This window comes from Manis pentadactyla, chromosome 1 (genome assembly GCF_030020395.1).
Source record: "Manis pentadactyla isolate mManPen7 chromosome 1, mManPen7.hap1, whole genome shotgun sequence".
NCBI lineage: Eukaryota > Metazoa > Chordata > Mammalia > Pholidota > Manidae > Manis > Manis pentadactyla.
The window spans coordinates 101,892,142-101,913,480 of record NC_080019.1 but is presented as its reverse complement, the minus strand read 5'-3'; the positions used below and the strand labels follow the sequence as shown (position 1 = coordinate 101,913,480).

The 21,339-nt window shown below is 35.1% G+C and overlaps 1 protein-coding gene across 1 annotated transcript in view; it reads right to left on the bottom strand.

Moving 5' to 3' along the window:
- Positions 1-21,339, bottom strand: part of PRKCI (protein kinase C iota) — a 98,202-nt gene that overhangs the window by 14,464 nt on the left and 62,399 nt on the right. The window contains exons 7-12 of the mRNA XM_057499922.1: positions 11,533-11,587; positions 10,389-10,447; positions 6,889-7,065; positions 6,406-6,503; positions 5,655-5,741; positions 3,661-3,796 (exon numbers count right to left, since the gene is read on the bottom strand). Of these exons, the coding sequence (XP_057355905.1) occupies positions 3,661-3,796; positions 5,655-5,741; positions 6,406-6,503; positions 6,889-7,065; positions 10,389-10,447; positions 11,533-11,587 (612 nt within the window). The remainder of the gene's footprint in view (positions 1-3,660; positions 3,797-5,654; positions 5,742-6,405; positions 6,504-6,888; positions 7,066-10,388; positions 10,448-11,532; positions 11,588-21,339) is intronic.

Below are 21,339 nucleotides of genomic sequence, written 5' to 3'. Positions count from 1 at the left end.
ACTTCAACATCCATTCATGATAAAAACTCTCAACAAAATGGGTATCAAGGGCAAGTACCTCAACATAATAAAGGCCATATATGACAAACCCACAGTCAACATTAGACTTAACAGCAAGAAGCTGAAAGCTTTTCCTTTAATATTGGTAACAAGACAAAGATGCCCACTCTCCCCATCTTTATTCAATATAGTTCTGGAGGTCTTGCCTCAGCAATCAGACAACACAAAGAAATAAAAGGCATCCAGTTTGGCAAGGAAGAAGTTAAACTGCCCCTGTTTGCAGATGACATGATACTGTACCTAAAAAATGCTAAAGAATCTACCCCAACACTACTAGAACTAATATATGAATTCAGCAAAGTTGCAGGATACAAAATTAATACAGAGAAATCTGTTGCAGTCCTATATTCTAACGATGAACCATCAGAAAGAGAAATCAGGAAAATAATTCCATTCACAATTGCATCAGAAAGAATAAAATACCTAGGAATAAACCTAACCAAGGAAGTGAAAGACCTATACTCTGAAAACTACAAGACACACATGAGAGAAATTAAAGAAGATACCAAAAAATGGAAACACATCCCATGCTCATGGATAGGAAGAGTATTGTCAAAATGGCCATGCTGCCTAAAGTAATCTACAGATTCAATGTATTCCCTATCAAAATATCTACAGCATTCTTCAAGGAACTAGAGCAAATAGTTCTAAAATTCATATGGAACCACAAAAGATCCCAAACAGCAAAAGCGATCCTGAGAAGGAAGAATAAAGCAGGTGGGATTACAATCCCTGACTTCAAGCTCTACTACAAAGCCAGAGTAATCAAGACAATTTGATATTGGCACAAGAACAGACCCACAGACCAATGGAACAGACTAGAGAGCCCATATATAAACCCAAACACATATGGTCAATTAATATACGATAAAGGAGCCATGGATATACAATGGAGAAATGACAGCCTCTTCAAGAGCTGGTGTTGGCAAAACTGGACAGCTACATGCAAGTAAATGAAACTGGATTATTGTCTAATCCCATACACAAAAGTAAACTCAAAATGGATCAAAGACATGATGTAAGTCATGAAACCATAAAACTCTTAGAAGACAACATAGGCAAAAAACCTCCTGAATATAAACACAAGCAACTTTTTCCTGAACACATCTCCTCAGGCAAGGGAAACATAAGCAAAAATGAACAAATGGGACTACATCATGCTAAAAAGCTCTGTACAGCAAAGGACACCATTAGCAGAACAAAAAGGCATCCTACAGTATGGGAGAATATATTCGTCATGACATATCTGACAAGAGGTTAACATCCAAAATATATAAAGAACTCACACACCTCAACACCCAAAAAGCAAATAACCCTATTAAAAAATTGGTGGAGGATATGAACAGACACTTCTCCAAAGAAGAAATTTAGATGGCCAACAGGCACATGAAAAGATGCTCCACATGGTTAATTATCAGGGAAATGCAAATTAAAACCACAATGAGATATCACTTCACACCAGTTAGGATGGCCAATATAGAAAAGACTAAGAACAACAAATGCTGGCGAGGGTGCGGAGAAAGCGGAACCCTCCTACACAGCTGGTGGGAATGTAAAATAGTTCAACCATTGTGGAATGCATACAGAGGTTCCTCAAAAAACTAAAAATAGAAATATCATTTGAACTGGGATTTCCACTCCTAGGAATTTACCGTAACAATGCAGGATCCCAGTTTCAAAAAGACATATGCACCCCTACGTTTATCGCAGCACTATTTACAATAGCCAAGAAATGGAAGCAACCTAAGTGTCCATCAGTAGATGAATGGATAAAGAAGATGTGGTACATATACACAATGGAATATTATTCAGCTATAAGAAGAAAACAAATCCTATCATTTGCAACAACATGGATGGAGCTAGAGGGTATTATGCTCAGTGAAATAAGCCAGGCGGAGAAAGACAAGTATCAAATGATTTCCCTCATATGTGGAGTATAAGAACAAAGAAAGAACTGAAGGAACAAAACAGCAGCAGAATCACAGAACCCAAAAATGGATTAACATTTACCAAAGGGAAAAGGACTGGGGAGGATGGGTGGGATGGGAGGGATAAGGGGAAAAATGGGCATTACGATTAGCAGACATAATGTAGGGAGGGGCACAGGGAAGGTAGTATAGCACAGAGAAGACAGGTAGTGACTCTATAGCATCTTACTACGCTGATGGTCAGTGACGGTAATGGGGTATGTGTCGGGGACTTGATAATGGGGGAATCTAGTAACAACAATGTTGCTCATGTGATTGTATATTAATGATACCAAAATTTTAAAAAAAATTTTTTGTTTATAATCCTTTCTTCAGAGACTGAAATATTTCATCAGAATATCCCAGAGGAAAAATTACTGGATCAAAGAATATGGCCAGCCATCTTTAAGATGCCTGATATATCCCCACCAAACTGCTTTACAAAAGATTATAATAAAATAATACACTTACCAGTGACATATGACAATGCCCATTTCATTAAACTCTAGTAACAGACGAGTATAATTTTAAAACCAGTATCAGGCATGCAAAGAAAGTCCCCTATTGTTTTAATTTGTATACTTTGTAACAAATTAATATTCTTCATATTTTTTTGCTCAGCTTTATTTTTCCCTTGACAAATGTAAGACTCCGTTATTATTGTCTTTTATTTTTATTGTCTGTTTGAAATGAGAAAAAAATCCAGAGGAAAAAATTGACATAGAGATCAAACAGTTATCACAAATCTGAGTGAAAGGTACACAGGTTCAATTACTAAATCTGTTTATGATTAAAAATTTACATAATTGAAAAACTTAAAGAAATAGAAAATTAATACAAGAAAGATAAATGTCTGAATTATGTACTTAAAAGCAAAAATTATTTAGGTGAAGATTTTCTTTTCTAATGCTGCTGAATGGATAATAAGTATAAATTTTCAATCTGTTAGACTGCTTTATTTAATGTTAGCATTTAATAATCTCCAAGCTCTGGAGACACTTTCCTCAAGTGAATACAGTTCACACATTTACATGCTTACTGCCATACTGCTGTGTGAGGATAATTCTGTCCTGGCTACTTTAACAAGGAGAATAGCTCCCTACTTGTAGAAAAAGACTGGGCCCATAAATGAAACACTGTCACAAAAAGGAATAAAACACCAAGAAATAAAGGAGATGTCCTGAGACTAAAATTCCTCCTCATTCTATTGCACTTTATATCAGATATTTAAATTTTATATTTAGGAATGTAAATTAGTAAGGAATGATTATATTTTCTAGGAAAATCTTGAACACATTATTAAGAATTACAATTAAATGGCAAAACTAGGTGATAAATAAGTAGTTGTGCTAAGGTCATGGGATGGTAGACAATTTTTATTTCCAAATTTTCTTCAATAGTGTCATGACTTTCATGACAAAATGTATGACGATAAATGGAAATTAACTCTTATCATAGCATATAAAACACAGAAAATATGAAATTTCATAAATGGCTGGGAAATATTTGTCGTTGTGCTAGAATTCCAAAAAAGCAACCCACAGTAACAATCACTTCCCCGTCTTTATGTATGAAGTTATTTTACCCAATTTTATGAACTGCAGAGACATGAATAACCAGAAATTTCCCTCACCTTACACATGCCGTAGTCAGTGAGTTTAATGTGTCCTTCAGAATCCAGCAATACATTGTCCAATTTCAAATCTCTGTAAATTATTCCTCGTTCATGAAGATAATTTAATGCTAGACTGATTTCTGCAGAGTAAAATCTAAAATAATAAAATGAAAAATAACTGATTTGATTCAAATTTTTTAAATTATGGTTTCTATAGGAAGGTATTTAAGTCCTATTCCCATCTGCAAAAGAAAACTTTAAAATCATATTGAAAGATTTTTCCTCTCAGTGTTTTTAGGAATACCAAAACATAAAGTACCACTTTAAAATATCTGAGCCCAAAATACAATTATAAAAGTTTCAGTCTAAGTGAAAACTCTTACTTATCATAGTTTATTAAATCAAAATTCTTGAACAAGGGTTCTTAATGTGGGTCTTGTATGACTTTGGCAGTCCATATTCCTACAACAGGAGGCAAAATGTATGTACATATGTACATGTACATCTTCTATAGAGTTTCTATCAATTCCTTATTTCTCTAAGGGACTACACAGCTCTCAAAAAATGCTAAGAAACCACTGATTGGTCAAAAACAGGAGGAATACTACAAGTTAACTACTCAAACTATAAAGTGTGTACCAAAATTCTGGAAAAGAAATTAAAGAAATTATTCTATAACCATAACATTTAATACTAAAGAAAGAACTTTTAAAAACTGCCACCAACTCATTGGTGATACCCAAAACTTTGACCTGAATAATGAAAATGAGACATGCAAGCTGGTTTATGGCTACTTTGGTGAGTGTTATCACAATCATGTTTAGAGGTACATAATACATACCTTCTAGCTATTTAATTCTATAAACAGGGAATTTGAGCCCTGATTCTATAATTTGGTTCCTGGAAAAGCAAAGATGGTCTAAAACCAGAATAGGCGATTTAATACAGTAAAAACTAAACAAGTTCCCCCAAGCCCAAATGAATAAACAAGGAACAAATACTATGTTCACAATTCAAAAATCATCTGTGGCATTGCTATGAAGAGTGAACATTTGATAAAACCTAAATAAACAATGAACATACAGTCAATTTTAAAAAACAACAGTTTTGCCCTAAGGTTAACAACATTTATACCTTCTTATGAAATTATCTTTTTGACAAGGATACTATATCTCTTTTTGACAAGAAATAATCAATGAACTAGCAAGATTTCCACTAAATAAGTTATTTTTAAAAATGAAATCTCTAACCTTTACCACATACATATACAAACTCATATTACTCTTGTGAGGTACAAAAGGGTGAGAATTACTGCTAATTACAAGTAAAAAACAAAACACAGCACTGATAGATTAATTACCCATGGCACGATCCTTTCCCACCTAGTTCCTCCAACATATAAACAATTTACAACCTTGTCTACTAATACCAAATTAAGGGAATAAAATAAACAAACAATATTTAATACTCTTTTCTCTTATTCATCAACATGTACAGTATCGGGAGGAAGCTAAAGGCAGAACAATTCAGAAATTATAATTATAGGAAGAACAGTCTGAATCATGTAATAGCTTAAGAATTGTTTTTATTACTTTCAAGTATATATGTGTAATGATCTTCTAATGAAAAACTGTCAGAAATCACTACAAACCTGATAAGATTACTAAGTGTTTGTGAATTCATCAATTATTTAGGTGGCTGATGCTGAATAGATAAAATATCTGAAAATAATTAACTTTAATAGACTAAATATTTCTTCTTTAGTACTATTTAATTGCTTATTTTTAAACAATTTAATTGCTTACATTACTACATATGTAATACATAATTTGTATATATGTTATATATTATGATGTAAACTAACTTTTAGCTTATCTTCTACATGACTTATAAAGACTAACCAGGATCAGAATAATTGATATATGTACAGTGTTCAACCATTGGCACATGGGAAGTCCCACAGAGGGTCCCACCCCGCCAATTCCAACATCAGCAAACAATAAAAAACTTACCTGGCATGTTCTTCAGGAAGTTTTCTTTGTCGCTGCATATGAAACATTAGATCTCCTCCATTTACATATTCTATGACAAAGAACAATCTAAAACAGAGGAGAGACACTTGAAACCAAGATCCAAAGTAAGGCAGTATAGCTTTGTGTTTTAAACACTATAGAGACCAGTCACAGCATAGAGAATTCTATATGATTCACCCTTAACAAAGATTCTAGGAATTTGGTGGAAACAATGGGGAGTTGGAGTAAAAATCTGTTTTATCACAGGATTTACAAAGATAATAAACCAGCATGATAGCAATCTGTAACCTGCTACTTCTAAAGTGATACCACTTGCATCCAGAGCGTCTCACTCCCACCCCAATTTTAGCATTTGCAAGATAAGTCATTTTCAACTGTCAGCTAAGGTAAAAAGAAGTTAGGATTTCTCTCCCTAGTTAAACTCTAGGAAACTTTAAGTTCTAAAGTTAGAATCTTGGGGATATTAAAAGGTGGGATTTCTACTGCCATAATTATAACTTGGCTATTTTCTTTTTTTCATTTTGCCTAAAGTTGGTAATTTCCTAAGTCTGATCCAATGTCAAATTGATATTACTGAATAGAGTATGAGTAACAGGAAATTATAAGCACAATACTGCTGTACCCATCTCCATGACTTCAACTTCAGAAATTATAGTAGAAAGGGTTTTCATTGTGTAATGTGCCAAAATGTATAAAGCCCAGTAATCAGTCCATTATCTTCCAATCTTACCTGCTTTCTGTCTGAAAGCAAGAATGTAGCCCAACAAGAAAAGGATGATTGGATGCCTGCTCAAAAACATGCTTCTCTGTTTGTACCCAATCAATATCCTATTTTAAAATATGAAAGAAATAAATGTCATATTGAAATATCATCAAAACTACAGTTTGTTTTTAGCAATTCAATTATTACAAATGCAAACATTAAGTATAAAAAGCATTGATAATCATGAAACAAGTTATAAAGAGAAAAAAACACCACCAGTAAATCCTTCAATATTATGAAATAGTCTAGAAAACTTCAAAATCAAAACTGACTTGATTTTTATAAAAAAAACTAATAATCATCAGATTATATTAAATGTACCTTATAAAATCTGTTTGAAGCATATTTAGAAAAGTAGACTGAAATATGGCATACACAAGGTTTTCTCTAAAAATAGTACACTAAAACTAATTTAACAGTTTAGAAGTAATAAAATATCATTGTGCTTACCTCATCATCATTGACAAGCTCTTTCTTCACAACTTTCATTGCATAAATACGATCTGTCTTTTTTAATCGCACCAGTAGTACTTTGGCATAACTTCCTCTTCCTATAACCCGGAGCAAATCAAAATCCTGAAGACCTAAACTGGATGAAGCTTTGCCACTTTCCCTGGTGTTCATTGCCTACAGAGAAGATTTACATCAAAGAGTTATTCCTGGAAGTATTCTGCATAAAACATTATATTTCTAACACCTAGTTATACCTGATTTTTAATGCTTTCTGATTTAAGTATTTATCAATTGTTTTCTTACAGCATTCCATATGATATAATCTAACCACTCAAGAAGTAAGATGAATATACGAGTTGATGTCAGATAGGAATGAAGAGGCAACTGAAATCTGAGAAATGTTAAAGGATGTGATAAAGAGGATCTGACAGCTTTTGGGTATGGAGGCAATGAGACACATGAATTTTAAAAAATGACACTAACTTTAGTGACTGGGACATTGGAGGTACCACTAATAGGAAAATACAGTGTGAGCAAAGGATAAAATTGATAGAGTTGTTGAGATAATGAGCTTGGTTTTTCACACTGAAGTTAGAAGTTACAATGGGACGCTAAGATAAAAGAGTGCTAGAAATCTGATACATGAAATCCTAGCTAAAGGGAAGACACATTCAGAGACATTCTTGGAAGCTAAAGGCAGAAAACAAGCATGAGGCTGTTCAGGTAACGGAAAACATTCTTTTCTACACAACACCAGCTTCCTTTGGAATGACAGTCAGCCTTGTAATTCATTCAAAATTAAAAACTTAGGCTTCAGGTAATTTATAGAAAAGGGAAGATAATCTTTTATTAGATATCTGCAAAATCTTCTGCATACAAGTAACAGATGTACCCATGAGAATTAAAAGTGAATTTTCTGAAGTGAAGGATATCAAGAAAAGCAAAGACAAAATTTTAAGAAACTAGTAACCACAAAACAGAAAAAGGTATGAAACTTTAATGAAAACAATAATTCAAAAGAAGAATCATACACGAATATTTAGAAATAACAAACTGATTTGGTAACAAGTATAAATAGGAGTGAGAAGAAACCAGAATAAGTCAGGTTAAGAAAGCAAAGACTGGTAAGAAATAAGTCCATGTACAGACTTGATATATAGTTAACTGGAACCTATAAAAGAGAATCAGATAGAAAAGCACAGTTCCTTCACATAATCAATAAGACTGAATGAAACAACAGAAGCCAGGAAATAGTGGACTGTCACTTTCAAAGGGCCTAAAAAAGAAATCCTGCTGACCTATAATTCTATATCCTGCAAAAATAGCCTTCAAAATCAAAGTGAAATAAAAACATTTTCAGACAAACCAAAACCAAGGAAATCCATCACTAGTAGGCTCTCACTAAAAGAAATACTGAATTCTTCAAGAAAAAAGATGATCTCATCTGGAAGGACAGACACAGGAAGGAATGTAGAAAAACAATAAAATTTGGATAAGCCTAAGAAAGAACTGTTTAAAAACACTAATATGCATACATACACACAGAATTTTAAAATATGACAAAAATAGCACAAAAGGCAGGAACAGAGAGTAAGTGAATTTACAATGTTCAAATAGAAAAAGTATTACTAATAATTTGTATTGAATTTAAATAAGTTAAGGATATAAGATAAAATCTCTAGAATAATCAGTAACAGAATAGCAAAAACTTCAAGAAAGCTAAAAGAGGTGAAAAAGGAATAACAATCAGACCATGTAATGGTCATATAATTGATGAAAAGATAGCTCTACAGAGTAATGAGGGAAAGTACAGTCTTTTCATTATTTTCATTAGCCTTGGGAAAGACAGATTTCTTCAACAGGTTCCAAAAGCACTACCCAAAAAGGGAAAGATGGATGGATTTCACTATCTTAAAAATCAAGAACATCTGTTCATCAAGAGATACCATTAACAGAATTAAAATATCAATACTGAGTGAGAGAATATATTTGGCATATATAATTGATAAAAGGCTAATTATGTAGGAATATACAAAAATTCCTACAAACCTATACAACAAAGGCAAACCACTCCTATTTGTTTTAGAGAGACAAACAGGCACTGTACTAAAGATGATACCCAATGGCCAATAAATATATGAAAAGGTGTGTAGAAAGGAAATGCACATAAAAAACTATAATAAGCTACCACTATAAATTCAACAGACAGGCTAAAATTAAAGACAGACTATACAAAGTGTTGCCAAGGATGTAGAGCAAATTGAACTCTCATACATTGTTGGTTAAAGTATAATTTGATACAAGAACTTTGGAAAACCATCTGGCATTATCTCCTAATGTTCAATGTACACATGACTCAGAAATATATGTGCACCAAACAACAGTTACAAGAATGTTCATAGCAGTATATCATAATAATCCCAAAACAGAAGGGAAAAATCAACAGTATAAATTGAAACAACAGTGAAAATAAGTACAATACTACTATATGAAACATGGCTGAATCTCACAAACATGATATTGAGCAAAAGAAGCCAGATACAAAAGAATAGATACTATGTGAATACATTTATATAAAGTAAGGGGGAAAAAAAGCAAAATAACCTGCGGTGTCAAAACAGTGGCAAGTAAAGGTATTGAATGAAATAGAACAGGAATCTAAGATTAAACAGATAATACAAGAGTGAGGGAAGTTGGAGGAAGTGGATACACAAAACAACACTTGCCATGTATTGATAATTGTTTTAACTGGGTTATGTACACAGTTATACTAGTCTGTTCACTTTTACTTACTTTTATTATGCTTGAAATATTCCATAATAAAAAGATTTTTTAAAAGGTAACCAAAAGTAAAACATAATACACCTATCAAACACTGGAAAAAGAAGGGAAAGGGAGGAGGTAGTGTGAACTAAACCTTTCATGGCCAGAAATAAAGTTGGTAAACTGAAAAGCAGAGGTATGAACACTATGAACACAAGTAGAAATTATTGGAAAGGGTTACCTCTCAGAAGTCAAAGCAGGGTGAAGGGTTTGAGGCATGATAAAGCTTTTTCATTATAAGCTTTTAAAAAATTGGTTATTTCAATTAAAAATTTATTTTAAAAATATATAAAATGTTTAATAGAACAAAATAGTGGCAGTTAAAAGATGGTTCATTTATACTTTATATTAAAAATTAGCCCATAAAATGGAAGCAGCATCCCTAATATATTTTAAACACTACCAAACAGTCTAAATACTATTCTTAAATACATTAGAATTTTTGGATTATGCTGTCTTAAAATGAAAGTAAGTTATCCCATTAAATTATTTAATTTAAATGAAATCAGTAATTTACTAGATCAAATAAAAAAACTCTAGAATCATTAAAAATCAGTCCTGTGTTTTACCATTATGATCTAAAATCTAAGCAAGTCAATTTGACATATTTTTAAAGCTGTCAAGTCTTATTAAAAAGCTGATAGCGTAATATACAATAAAACTAATTATCTTACCTCCTTTTCTTCACCAACTTGGTCTAAACTCTCATGACTTGAAGGATTATATGGAATTACTGAAAACCAAATCCAAATGTTAAAAAAAAAAAGAGAGAGAGAGAAACACAGCATACATTAACTTGAGTTTGACTGAAAAATTTTTTATTTCTGAATAAATCTGCATCATTTAAAACTGAATACCTATCCTACTAATAACAAACTATGTAAATGATTAAATCCTAATTTTTATTTGTATTTTATCCTAATTTTAATATGAGTAAACAGAACAAGAAACAATCAGTAGCTATACACTGATTCTAACATTTTTGTTTTAAAAATATTGCTCTTCTTTTACAAATTAATCAATTCCTTATAAAAGGGTGACTCCATAAACTCTATTTAATTATTTTAATCTGAGTGAGGCATAGAGATAGAGGGGTCCTGGTTTTCACTTTTCACTTCCTTCAAACAAAATGTTCCTGACCACCATACCACATAGGTCAAGTAAAGAACTGGCAAAGACTGGACTCTGGGCTTCTATTCCTTGAAGCTACCGGGGGGAATAAAAGCCTGCATTCATATAACCAGCTTCTTCATGAACAAAAGACTGCATTCTGTCCTTCCAGAAAAACTCCACTGCCTTTCCTTTTTTAATTCATCCCAGATAAGGTTGCTCTTACCCCATTTAATTGCTCTCCATATTTCTCAGATACATATTTAAGGTTTTGTATCTACCTGACATTTGAACTCATATGATCTTTTCTGAATTTTCTATATGTAGCTGTTTCTTTCCTACAACTATTGCTGATAATAAAGCTTTTAATAAAAAAAAAGTCATTTGAACATAGTCAACATGGCCCACAAAATCAGTATATTTTTCATTATTGAAAAAAACTAGCTTTGTTAAATTTAAAGAGGTCTCAAAAGAAATTCATCTTAATTAGAGAAAATAGTCATTATGGTTTACATAGCTGACTTGTTTTAAAATGCCAAATGTACATGTTAAACACTGTGACTAGTATTATTACAACAAAATATGGTTACCTAACTTTAATCTGGGAAGAGCATAAATGTTTTTAAACTTGGGTGAGAGAGTCACCTAAAGAAGTCTTTAAATGATACTTTGTTAATTAACAATGGTTAGTGCTGGTATCGTTCTTACCTGTCTGTGCATGCTCTGAATGCATGGATGACTGATCTATGGGCATCATTGGTTCCTACAAATATTTTCAAAGATACAGTTATCTTAGTGGATTCTTTTAAAATCCCAATACCTCTATAAATCCAGAAACAACATTATTTCGATGAGACACAGCAAACTAAAATTTAAATGTGAAATCATGTGAGAATATATTATTATATATTTAACTTACTTTTAACATTATTATATGAAACCATACAATATGCCTGTGACTACGGTAATGTTAATCACATTTTACAGATAAAAGAAGAAACACATAACTAATTTCACATCATCAACAGAAATCCAATTAAACTTCTATACACTATGGTTTGTTTCTCTTCTACATTACCTATCTTCCTTTGAGCTCTGTTTAATCCCTGTAAATCTTTGGCAAAAAAAGTCTCTAGAATTTGAGTTCTTTGGCTAAGTTCCTGAGATAGACTTCAAAATAGATTTTAAGTCTATAAACCTAAAATTTTGTGGGTTTCCCATATTTCTGATGATTCTCAAAGGTGGCAGTGACCCAAAAAAGGAAAAGAAAAACCTCCTAGAAACTGACTTAATATCAGGAACAATGCTAATTCAAACCAAAATGTTACTAATTCATTAACCTTGGACCCAAGTTTAATACCAGCAAGAGTAAACTTGAGAAGGAGCCTTGGTTATACAGTTATAATTTTAAGGCTACCATAAAAGACAGGCTTACGGAGAATATTTCACTGTATTTAGCATTAAATATCAACACAATTATTAACCCTGTCCCTCTTTCCTTCTATATTTATGAACTTACACAGTCATTCTATCTCCTAAGAATAGTCAATAGTATCAACAGTAATCTGGATAAATTATGTTTACAATTTTTGGCCTTCTATTTTTCCTTAAGATTGGATTTTCACCTCCTTAACCATAAACCCATACCTAAGCTTAATATGAAGTAAGTGTAATAGCAAAGAGTCACCAGTAATAACCTATTTTCACAATGTCCAAAGAATGCACTATAAAAAATGATGGCATAATCATTCTAGAAGATAATTTGGAAAGATGCATCCAGATCTTTTTAAAATTCTTATCCATTGAGGCGGAGCCAACATGGCGGCGTGAGTAGGACAGTGGGAATCTCCTCCCAAAAACATATATACTTTTGAAAATACAACAAACACAACTAGCCCTAAAAGAGAGACCAGAAGACGCAGGACAGTGGCCAGACTGCAGCTACACCAGCGAGAACCCAGCGACTGGTGAAAGGGGTAAGATACAAGCCCCGGCCCGGCGGGACCCGAGCGCCCCTCCCCCCAGCTCCCGGCGGGAGAACAATAGGCAGAGCGGGAGGGAGACGGAGCCCAGGACTGCCGAACACCCAGCCCCAGCCATCCGGGCCAGAGCGCAGACACAGTACATGCCCAGGGGTCCCTGGATACTGGGGGAACAGGGAGTAAGACCTCTGAGCGGGTGCTGAAGCTGATGCCCCTGTGACAAAGAAAAGCGGGGGCTTTTTGAAAGTCTTAAAGGGACAGGGACTTAACAGCTTGACGGAAACAACCCAGGTCACAGTACAGCAGCTGGAAATTACAGGGAAAACCGGGTGCACTAACCCCCTGGGCAACAGCTCTGAGACCCCTCACGGAGGCAAACAGTCAAGCAGCCCCCCCATCCATCACCCCACCGGGCGCTGCGAAAGCAGAGAAGCAGCCTGAGACAAATTCCGCCCACAGAAAGGGAAATTTCTCCCTCCCGGCCAGGCAAGACACAAAGACCCACTCTACACGCAATTACCCAACACAAGCCACTAGGGGTCGCAGTTGCCCCAGTAAAGAAAGGCCAGTAGTAAGTGAAAATTTTGGCCCTCCCAGCTGACAGTTAATAGCACCTGTCAACATGAAAAGGCAAAAAAATATGATCCAGACAAGACTAACCCAGACAGCTTCAGCATCTGCTACATCTTCCCCTGAGAAGGAATCTGGGGAGATAGATTTAGCCAGTCTTCCTGAAAAAGAATTCAAAACAAAAGTCATAACCATGCTGATGGACTTGCAGAGAAATATGCAAGAACTAAGGAAGGAGAATTCAGAAATAAAACAAGCTCTGGAAGGACTTCAAAACAGAATGGACGAGATGCAAGAGACCATTAATGGACTAGAAAACAGAGAACAGGAACGCAGAGAAGCTGATGCAGAGAGAGATAAAAGGATCTCCAGGAATGAAAGAATTTTAAGAGAGCTGAGTGATCAATATAAAAGGAATAATATAAGAATCATAGGCATTCCAGAAGAAGTAGAGAGAGAAAAGGGGATAGAAAATGTCTTTGAAGAAATAATTGCTGAAAATTTCCCCAAACTAGGGGAAGAAATGGCCTCTCAGACCACAGAGGTACACAGAACTCCCATGACAAGGGATCCAAGGAGGGCAACACCAAGACACATAATAATTAAAATGGCAAAGATCAAAGACAAGGACAAAGTATTACAAGCAGCCAGAGAGAAAAAAAAGGTTACCTACAAAGGAAAACCCATCAGGCTATCATCAGACTTCTCAACAGAAACCCTACAGGCCAGAAGAGAATGGCATGATATACTTAATGCAATGAAACAGAAGGGCCTCGAACCAAGACTACTGTATCCAGCACGAATATCATTTAAATATGAAGGAGGGATTAAACAATTCCCAGACAAGCAAAAGTTGAGGGAATTTGCCTCCCACAAACCACCTCTACAGGGCATCCTACAGGGACTGCTCTAGATGGGAGCACTCCTAAAAAGAGCACACAACAAAACACCCAACATATGAAGAAGGGAGGAGGAGGAATAAGAAGGGAGAGAAATAAAGAATCATCAGATTGTGTTTATAATAGCTCAACAAGCGAGTTAAGTTAGACAGTAAGACAGTAAAGAAGCTAACTCTAAACCTTTGGTAACCACAAACTTAAAGCCTGCAATGGCAATAAATTCATACCTTTCAATAATCACCCTAAATGTAAATGGACTGAATGCACCAATCAAAAGACACAGAGTAATAGAATGGATAAAAAAGCAAGACCCATCCATATGCTGCTTACAAGAGACTCACCTCAAACCCAAAGACGCGCACAGACTTAAAGTCAAGGGATGGAAAAAGATATTTCAAGCAAACAACAGAGAGAAGAAAGCAGGTGTTGCAATTCTGGTATCAGACAAAACAGACTTCAAAATAAAGAAAGTAACAAAAGACAAAGAAGGACATTACATAATGATAAAGGGCTCAGTCCATCAAGAGGATATAACCATTATAAATATATATGCACCCAATACAGGAGCACCAACATACCTGAAACAAATATTAACAGAACTAAAGGAGGAAATAGAATGCAATGCATTCATTCTAGGAGACTTCTACACACCACTCACTCCAAAGGACAGATCCACCAGACAGAAAATAAGTAAGGACACAGAGGCACTGAACAACACACTAGAACAGATGGACCTAATAGACATCTACAGAACTCTACATCCAAAAGCAACAGGATACACGTTCTTCTCAAGTGCACATGGAACATTCTCCAGAATAGACCACATACTAGGACACAAAAAGAGCCTCAGTAAATTCCAAAAGATTGAAATCCTACCAACCAACTTTTCAGACCACAAAGGCATTAAACTAGAAATAAACTGTTCAAAGAAAGCAAAAAGGCTCACAAACACATGGAGGCTAAACAACACGCTCCTAAATAATCAATGGATCAATGACCAAATCAAAATGGAGATCCAGCAATATATGGAAACAAATGACAACAACAACACTAAGCCCCAACTTCTGTGGGACGCAGCAAAAGCAGTCTTAAGAGGAAAGTATATAGCACTCCAAGCATATTTAAAAAAGGAAGAGCAATCCCAAATGAACGGTCTAATGTCACAACTATCAAAATTGGAAAAAGAAGAACAAATGAGGCCTAAGGTCAGCAGAAGGAGGGACATAATAAAGATCAGAGAAGAAATAAATAAAATTGAGAAGAATAAAACAATAGCAAAAATCAATGAAACCAAGAGCTGGTTCTTCGAGAAAATAAACAAAATAGATAAGCCTCTAGCCAGACTTATTAAGAGGAAAAGAGAGTCAACACAAATCAACAGTATCAGAAATGAGAACGGAAAAATCACAACAGATCCCGCAGAAATACAAAGAATTATTAGAGACTACTATGAAAACCTATATGCTAACAAGCTGGGAAACCTAGGAGAAATGGACAACTTCCTAGAAAAATACAACCTTCCAAGACTGACCCAAAAAGAAACAGAAAATCTAAACAGACCAATTACCAGCAACGAAATTGAAGCGGTAATCAAAAAACTACCAAAGAACAAAACCCCCGGGCCAGATGGATTTACCTCGGAATTTTATCAGACATACAGGGAAGACATAATACCCATTCTCCTTAAAGTTTTCCAAGAAATAGAAGAGGAGGGGATACTCCCAAACTCATTCTATGAAGCTAACACCACCCTAATACCAAAACCAGGCAAAGACACCACCAAAAAAGAAAACTACAGACCAATATCCCTGATGAACGTAGACGCAAAAATACTCAACAAAATTTTAGCAAACCGAATTCAAAAATACATCAAAACCATCGTACACCATGACCAAGTGGGATTCATCCCAGGGATGCAAGGATGGCACAACATTCGAAAGTCCATCAATATCATCCACCACATCAACAAAAAGAAAGACAAAAACCACATGATCATCTCCATAGATGCTGAAAAAGCATTTGACAAAGTTCAACATCCATTCATGATAAAAACTCTCAGCAAAATGGGAATAGAGGGCAAGTACCTCAACATAATAAAGGCCATCTATGAAAAACCCACAGCCAACATTATATTGAATAGCGAGAAGCTGAAAGCATTTCCGCCGAGATCGGGAACTAGACAGGGATGCCCACTCTCCCCACTGTTATTTAACATTGTACTAGAGGTCCTAGCCACGGCAATCAGACAAAACAAAAAAATACAAGGAATCCAGATTGGCAAAGAAGAAGTCAAAATGTCACTATTTGCAGATGACATGATACTGTACATAAAAAACCCTAAAGACTCCACCCCAGAACTACTAGAACTGATATCGGAATACAGCAAAGTTGCAGGATACAAAATCAACACACAGAAATCTGTGGCTTTCCTATATACCAACAATGAACCAACAGAAAGAGAAATCAGGAAAACAACTCCATTCACAATTGCATCAAAAAAAATAAAATACCTAGGAATAAACCTAACCAAAGAAGAGAAAGACTTATATTCTGAAAACTACAAGTCACTCTTAAAAGAAATTAAAGGGGACACTAACAGATGGAAACGCATCCCATGCTCATGGCTAGGAAGAATTAATATCGTCAAAATGGCCATCCTGCCCAAAGCAATATACAGATTTGATGCAATCCCTATGAAACTACCAGCAACATTCTTCAATGAACTGAAACAAATAATTCAAAAATTCATATGGAACCACCAAAGACCCCGAATAGCCAAAGCAATCCTGAGAAAGAAGAATAAAGTAGGGGGGATCTCACTCCCCAACTTCAAGCTCTATTATAAAGCCATAGTAATCAAGACAATTTGGTACTGGCACAAGAACAGAGCCACAGACCAATGGAACAGACTAGACAATCCAGACATTAACTCAGACATATATGGTCAATTAATATTTGATAAAGGAGCCATGGACATACAATGGCGAAATGACAGTCTCTTCAACAGATGGTGCTGGCAAAACTGGACAGCTACATGTAGGAGAATGAAACTGGACCATCGTCTAACCCCATATACAAAAGTAAACTCAAAATGGATCAAAGACCTGAATGTAAGTCATGAAACCATTAAACTCTTGGAAGAAAACATAGGCACAAACCTCTTAGACATAAACATGAGTGACCTCTTCTTGAACATATCTCCCCGGGCAAGGAAAACAACAGCAAAAATGAACAAGTGGGACTATATTAAGCTGAAAAGCTTCTGTACAGCAAAAGACACCATCAATAGAACAAAAAGGAACCCTACAGTATGGGAGAATATCTTTGAAAATGACACATCCGATAAAGGCTTGACGTCCAGAATATATAAAGAGCTCACACGCCTCAACAAACAAAAAACAAATAACCCAATTAAAAAATGGGCAAAGGAACTGAACAGACGGTTCTCCAAAAAAGAAATACAGATGGCCAACAGACACATGAAAAGATGCTCCACATCGCTAATTATCAGAGAAATGCAAATTAAAACTACAATGAGGTATCACCTCACACCAGTAAGGATGGCTGCCATCCAAAAGACAAACAACAACAAATGTTGGCGAGGCTGTGGAGAAAGGGGAACCCTCCTACACTGCTGGTGGGAATGTAAACTTGTTCAACCATTGTGGAAAGCAGTATGGAGGTACATCAAAATGCTCAAAACAGACTTACCATTTGACCCAGGAATTGCACTCCTAGGAATTTACCCTAAGAATGCAGCAATCAAGTATGAGAAAGATCAGTGCACCCCTATGTTTATCGCAGCACTATTTACAATAGCCAAGAATTGGAAGCAACCTAAATGTCCATCGATAGATGAATGGATAAAGAAGATGTGGTACATATACACAATGGAATACTACTCAGCCATAAGAAAAGGGCAAATCCAATCATTTGCAGCAACATGGATGGAGCTGGAGGGTATTTTGCTCAGTGAAACAAGCCAAGCGGAGAAAGAGAAATACCAAATGATTTCACTCATCTGTGGAATATAAGAACAAAGGAAAAACTGAAGGAACAAAACAGCAGCAGAATCACAGAACTCAAGAATGGACTAACAGGTACCAAAGGGAAAGGGATTGGGGAGGATGGGTGGGTAGGGAGGGATAAGGGGGGGAGAAGTAGGGGGGTATTAAGATTAGCATCCATAGCGGGGTGGGAGAAAGGGGAGGGCTGTACAACACAGAGAAGACAAGTAGTGATTCTACAACAGGTTGCTACGCTGATGGACAGTGACTGTAAAGGAGTATATAGGGGGGACCTGGTATAGGGGAGAGCCTAGTAAACAAAGTATTCGTCATGTAAGTGTAGATTAATGATTAAAAAAAAAAAATGCAGTTCCTATGTGGTGACCTCTAATGAGTTCTACACAATGATATAAAGGACATATAAAAGTGTAGGCAAAGGGTCTGTTTGTGTTTATACAGAGGATCAAAGCCTAATTTGGCTACCCCGAAAATGAACTAAGATACGATATGAAAGAGAACTTCCAACATCAGCACTCTTGGGAAGACTCATGCCAGAAGATGATCATCAAAAAACCCCAACAAAGATCCACGCACTGCTACAGCTGTAGATGCACTCATCCCACCAGCTCCTGGACTTGCCATGGGAATGAAGGAGATATCTAAGCTGGCCTGTGCATACAGTAAAACAACAAATTTGACTGGATCTATACTGTTGGAACTCAACCAAGAATTAGGAGAAGTGCAAATTGTAGCGCTCCAAAATCTTACAACTACAGACTATTTACTGTTAAAAGAACATATGGGATGTGAACAGTGCCCAGGAATGGGTTGTTTTAATTTGTCTGATTTTTCTCAAACTATTCAAATTCAGTTAGATAATAACCATCATATCATTGATAAGTTTTCACAAATGCCTAGGGTGCCTAACTGGTTTTCTTGGTTTCACTGGAGATGGCTGGTAATTACAGGTATGCTTTGGTTATGTAACTATACTCCTATTATGTTAATGTGTGTGCGCAATTTAAGTAGTAGCTTAAAATCTATACATGCTGAAGTTACTCTACAAGAAGATATGTCAAAGAAATAATCAATCTTCCCATGTTTTCTCCCGCCTGCTACTTCTATAGCTTCTCTTCTTCCTTCCTAATTACAACGAATTCTTAAATAGAATTCGTGCCTCATATCAAATTTACCGAGTATCATAACTCCTCCAAGTGGTAAAGATACCTCAAGACAAATGCTGGGCATAGAAGCCACAGGGTATAAATATGCAAAGAAATAAAAAGCTAACCATTTCAAACAATAAGGCTTCTCTCTCACTTACCAACTTAACATTTCCCTGTATGGCCCTGGAAGATGACTGGTTAGCCAGAGACGGGTAAGATTCCTCAAGGGAGGAACAACCTAAGACAGGCACAGTCGCAAGGGGGTCATCAGGTGAGAAATTGGGGATCAACAGAGGTGAGGCTTAGAACCTCACCCTCCCTGTTCTGAGAGAAATCTTCTGCATACGTGGATGTTTTATTGCCCTTGTCTAGCTTGGATTAACACATAGTCTACAGGCACACACCTGATCATCTACATTTGCTCTCTTACAACACTAAACTATGTTTTCTACCTTTAGGTTGTATCTACCTACCACTTCAGCATTTTATTAAAAATAATAAAGAGAGAAATGTGGTATCCACATATAAATCAAGTATAAAAATCAAATGTGTATTCATATTTGAACTGTTTATAGTTCATAATGCATGAGCAAAACCAAAAGTTTCTGTGATGACTGCCCTTGTACTGTTCACCATGTAACTTATTCACTATGTAAGAATTTGTTCTCCATGTAAGAACTTGTTCGTTATGCTTCAGAAGATTGGAGACTGACGAAAATTAGGCTTGGGGTGGATTAATGATTGTGCATTGAGCATTGACTCCCCTATACAGAATTTTATTGTTGTTAACAACCATTTGATCAATAAATATGAGAGATGCCCTAACAACAACAACCAAAAAAAAGTACACACTTCCAATTGTAAAATAAATAAGTAACCGGGATGTAATGTATAGCATAAGGAATATAGTCAAAATATTGTAACAACTTGGTATGGTGATAGCTGGTACCTAGAATTATCATGTATATAAATGTTGAATCACTGTGTTGTACACCTGAAACTAATGTAATGTAATACTGTGTGTCAACTACCCTTCAATAAAAAATAATTATCTAAAAAAAAAAAAAAAAAAAAATTCTTATCCATTGACCCAGTAATTCTACTCTGGGATCCTAAGGAAATAATAAGATTTATTTACTGGAAAGTTCATTATGATTGTCTTTATAGGAAAATTTAGAAAACAACCCAAATGTTCAATCATGGGGAACAGGTTAAGTAATTATGATACAAATATATAACAAAATATTATCCTGAAAATGATGAGGCTATAAATAGAGAAAGATGACCAAAATGTATTGTTCAGAGAGAAAAATGAGTTAGAAAACAGTACATATGATCTCACCTTTGTTAAATATAAAACACAGCCAAACAGTATGTGCCTTCTGATGGATAAACAGTCCATGCACTATGAAGGAGTCTCAAAAATTACCCACAAAAAACCCAAAAACTAGAATCTAATCTAGATCCAACTATAATATAGAGAAAATAAAGACATGGGAACATTTTAAGAATAACTATGGAGAAGCAAAGAGAAATTTTCTGCAACATTTCAAATGACAATATGCCTCTTCTACAATTAAATTATAAGGGAAAAGAGCTGTATGGAGGAATCAGTAAATTAAAATACTTCTATGATACATATCAATCAGTTACAAATAGGATTTCATTTAGATCCTGATGCATAAGGCAAATTTTAAAAATAAAATTATATAATTTATGAAACAAGTGAAATATTGAACATTGCTTGGATGGATATCTGATATGAGGAATTTGATTTTTATTTTTTTTAAGAGGTGTTATCTTTTAGAGGTATATACTGAAATATGTTTGGGATTTGTTTCAAAATAATATAGGGTGAGGTAGGTTAAATGGATAGGGGTATAATGAAACA